This window comes from Rhincodon typus, chromosome 15 (genome assembly GCF_021869965.1).
Source record: "Rhincodon typus isolate 14 chromosome 15, sRhiTyp1.1, whole genome shotgun sequence".
NCBI classification, from domain to species: domain Eukaryota; kingdom Metazoa; phylum Chordata; class Chondrichthyes; order Orectolobiformes; family Rhincodontidae; genus Rhincodon; species Rhincodon typus.
This window is the reverse complement of record NC_063346.1, coordinates 43,574,805-43,578,675: the sequence shown is the minus strand read 5'-3', so window position 1 is coordinate 43,578,675 and position 3,871 is coordinate 43,574,805. Positions and strand designations below refer to the sequence as shown.

Sequence of the window (3,871 nt, the reverse complement as noted above, 5' to 3'; positions counted from 1 at the left end):
GTAACTACAGCAGGTGAGATGGGAAGTGACATATTCAATGATGTTTGTAGATGACATTGAGCGATGTGGTGGACTGATGAGAAAATGATCAAATATCTGGAGAACTAGAGACAAACACTGGAAGATGGGGTATGAAGATCAGTGAAACAAAGACCAATTCATAGATAGTCAGATTTAGAAAAGGGGCAAGTATCGTGTTGAAGATGTGAAGATTACAAGTGAAAGCATGGAGAAAAAGAATATTTTCAAGTTCCTGGGGTTAGCAGTGGCAGAAGATGGAAGTATGAAAAGAGAAATTTTCAATGGATTAGCTTTGTTTGGAGTATTTGGAAGAAATACAGTGGAATGTTACATGATAGAAAACTATTGCTGAAACTGAAAGGGAGAATCACAAGGCATCTCAGAGACTGACCTTGTTATATAGTGAAGAAGGCAATGTGAAGAAGACAAGAACAGTGATGGGATACCAATGAAAGGTAGGTGCTGAGATGGATATAGTGTGGAGAAAGGAGAAAGAACAAAATCAATATCTAGCACATCAGGAGAGTTAGAAACGTTGAAGAAAGTAACAGAGAAAGATGGGAGTGATTGGTCATCTGTTGTAGAGAGAGCGAGAGAGAAAATGTGGTGAGGTGAGTGTTGGAGATGGGACAGGCAAAAAGAAGGAAAAAGGCAATAGTTAAGATCAAGTGGTAGTGGCAAGAGTCTTCAACACACCAGGATTGGAGAGCAATGGGTACCTGATAGGAGTGATCAACCAGCATTGTGGTGAACCCATGTAAAATGGGAGAAGCCAAAAGAAGAAGAAATTTGTGTTTGTGGGCTTGTTATGTCAAATTGTAAGCAGTTTTGCAATATCTTAAGTAGCTGCTGTTCAATTTGCAAGGCAATCATTCGGAGGCAAGACTAACATTTCTTGCCCTTGTTTTTGCTCACCATGATTTGCAAGATTTTTAGCCCCAGATGTGAGAGTGCCCTACCATTTGTAGCTCTTCAGCATTCTATGGCCACATGCAGCAAGACCTAGACAATACCTTTTTTTGGATATTAAATAAGAATAGGTTCAGCTACCAAGCCACCATTGTGGAAAATGCGCATTGTTAAATGGCTTGCTAGCATCATATGGTACATAGACCAACACTCCAGAAGTTTAATGATACATACTAAAGCACCACTGTAATAGGTTCGGATGTTGCACATATTTTCCCTTTCTACACATGTGGACAAAACAAGTTGTTGTTCATTGCTGCTTATTCACTAGCAACGTTGGTTGCAAACAACATCAAAGTTCAGTGCAAGCAACATATGGAAACTTCTTCAAAATGAGGGATCTAGGGCTGGTGTGGGAATGTAGCACTGAGGTAGATGATCAGCCATGATCGAGAATAGTGAAGTAGGTTTGAGGGGCTGGATGCCCTACACCTGCTCCAATGTTCCTATATTCCCAGAAATTGCTGTCAATTAGGAATTGAAAGGAAGGGAGGGAGGAGGGCGGATTTCAGAAAAGTTACAACCGTTGTGGAAATGGCACTGAGAAAGTTGTTACAGCTGCAGGATAACAAGTCTCTGGCTCCTGACGGACTTTATCCTAAGGTCTTAAGAGACGTAGCTAATGAGGTGACTGATGCATTGATTTTAATTGTCCAAAATTTCCTGTTTCAAGGAAGGTGCCATTATGTTGGAAAATGGTGAAAGTAACTCCTTTATTCAAAAGGGGAGGGAGACAGAAACCAAGGCTCTACAGCCCACTTAACACTTGCCTAGGGAAGATATTAGAGGTTATTATTAAAGATGATATAACAGGACATTTAGAAAAATACAAGGTAATCAGTCAGAGTCAGCCTGATTTTTTGAAAGGGAAAACATGTTCAATCAATTTATTGGAGTTCTTTGAAGATGTAACATGCTGTTGTATAAAGAGAAACTGGTGGGTTTAAGACCATAAGACACAACAGCAGCAACAGGCTATTCAGCCCATCAATTCTGCTCTTACTGTCAGTGAGATCATGGCTGATCTGATAATCCTCACTTTCTCCATAACCCTTGATTCCCTTCCTGACTGAAAATCTGTGCATCTCAGCCTTAAATACACTAAAGGAACCAACTTGACAGCTCTTTGTGTTGAAGAATTTCACAGATTCACTGCCTTTGAGCAGAAGAATTTTTTCCTCATCTCTGGTTTAAATGGGCAACCCCTTATTCTGAGATTATGCCATTTGGTCTTAGATTCTCCCATAAGGGGAAACAACCTTTCTGCATCAAGCCCCCTAGGAATCTTAAATAAAAACGGAAACAACTGTGGATACTGTAAATTAGAAGCAAAAACAGAAATTGCTGGAAAAGCTCAGCAGGTCTGGCAGTATATGGGGCAGCAATGGCCTAGTGGTATTATCGCTGGGCTGTTAATCCAGAGACCCAGATAACATTCTGGGCACCCGGGTTCAAATCCCACCACAGCAGGTGGTGGAATTTGAACTCAATAAAATATCTGGAATCCATTGCTGATTGATGGAAAAACCCATCTGGTTCACTAATGTCCTTTAGGGAAGGAGACTGCTACCCTTACCTGGTCTGGCCTACATGTGACTCCAGACCCACAGCAATGTGGTTGACTCTGAACTGCTCTCTGGGCAGTTAGGGATGGGCAATAAATGCCAGCAATGCCCTCATCCTGTTAATGAATTTTAAAAAAAATCTGTGGAGAGAAACTTTTCTGAGGAAGGGTCACTCAACCCGAAATGTTAACTCTGATTTCTCTCTGCAGAGGCTACCAGACCTGTTGAGCTTTTCTAGCGATTTCTGTTTCTGTGCCTAAGAATCTTGTATGTTTCAATAAGATTACCTTACATTCTATTAAATTCCAATGAGTACAGGCCCATCCTACTCAATGTCACCCTATAGACACTTCCTCTATACCTGGTATCTAGTGAACCTTCTCTGGACTGTCTACAATGTCAGTATATCTTTTCTTAGACAAGGGGCCCAAAATTCACGTGCAGCATTCTCGGCTGTGATATGATTAACGCCTCGTATAGTTTTAGGAATACCTTCCTATTTTTATACTCCGTTCTCTTTGAAATGAAGGTAAACATTCTATTTACTGTATTTAAATTTTCAGAAGGCTTATTAAGTGCTACATCAAGGATTATTGTGGAAAATAAAGTAAAGGTATAGAGAGTGACAGAATAGAATAGAAGCTTGGCTTAATGATTCAAGTGCCACAGGGATAAATGCTGGAGTGTCAGTTTTAACCAATGTGTATAAATGCCTTTGATGAAGGAACTGAAAGTATGGTTGCAAAATGCAGTGATGTTGCAAAGGCTGGTAGGGAGGTAAATTGTGAAGAGGATATAAGGAGGTTAAGAAAAGATACAGAAAATCCAAGTGGGCAAAAATCTATCAAATGGACTACAATATAAGAAAATTGAAATTATCCATTTAGCAGAAAGAATGAATAAAGCATATTAATTGGTAAGGGATTGCAGAGCTCTGAGATGCAGAGGGATCTAAGTGTCGTGGTACATGAATCGCGAAAAGTTAGAATACAAATACAGGAAGTAATTAGAAAAGCAAACAGCATGTTTTTCCAAGGGGAATTGAGTACAAAAGTAGGGAGGTTATATAGCACATTATTGAGATCACATCTGGACTGCTGTGTATGGTATTGGTCTGCTTATTAAGGAAGGACATAACTGCATCGGACGTGGTTCGCTGAAGGGTTACTAGAGTAATACCTGCAATGGTAGTAGGAACTGCAGATACTGGAGAATCTGAGATAACAAGGTGTAGAGCTGGATGAACACAGCAGGCCAAGCAGCATCAGAGGAGCAGGAAAGCTGACGTTTCGGGCCTAGACCCTTCTTCAGAAAAT

At 40.4% G+C, this 3,871-nt stretch overlaps 1 protein-coding gene across 1 annotated transcript in view; it reads left to right on the top strand.

Annotated features, from left to right (window-relative positions):
- The first annotated feature begins 226 nt into the window (after positions 1 to 226).
- Positions 227 to 3,871, top strand: part of slc12a4 (solute carrier family 12 member 4) — a 76,323-nt gene continuing 72,678 nt past the window's right edge. Inside the window, exon 1 of the mRNA XM_048605988.1 lies at positions 227 to 281. Within this exon, the coding sequence (XP_048461945.1) occupies positions 227 to 281 (55 nt within the window). The remainder of the gene's footprint in view (positions 282 to 3,871) is intronic.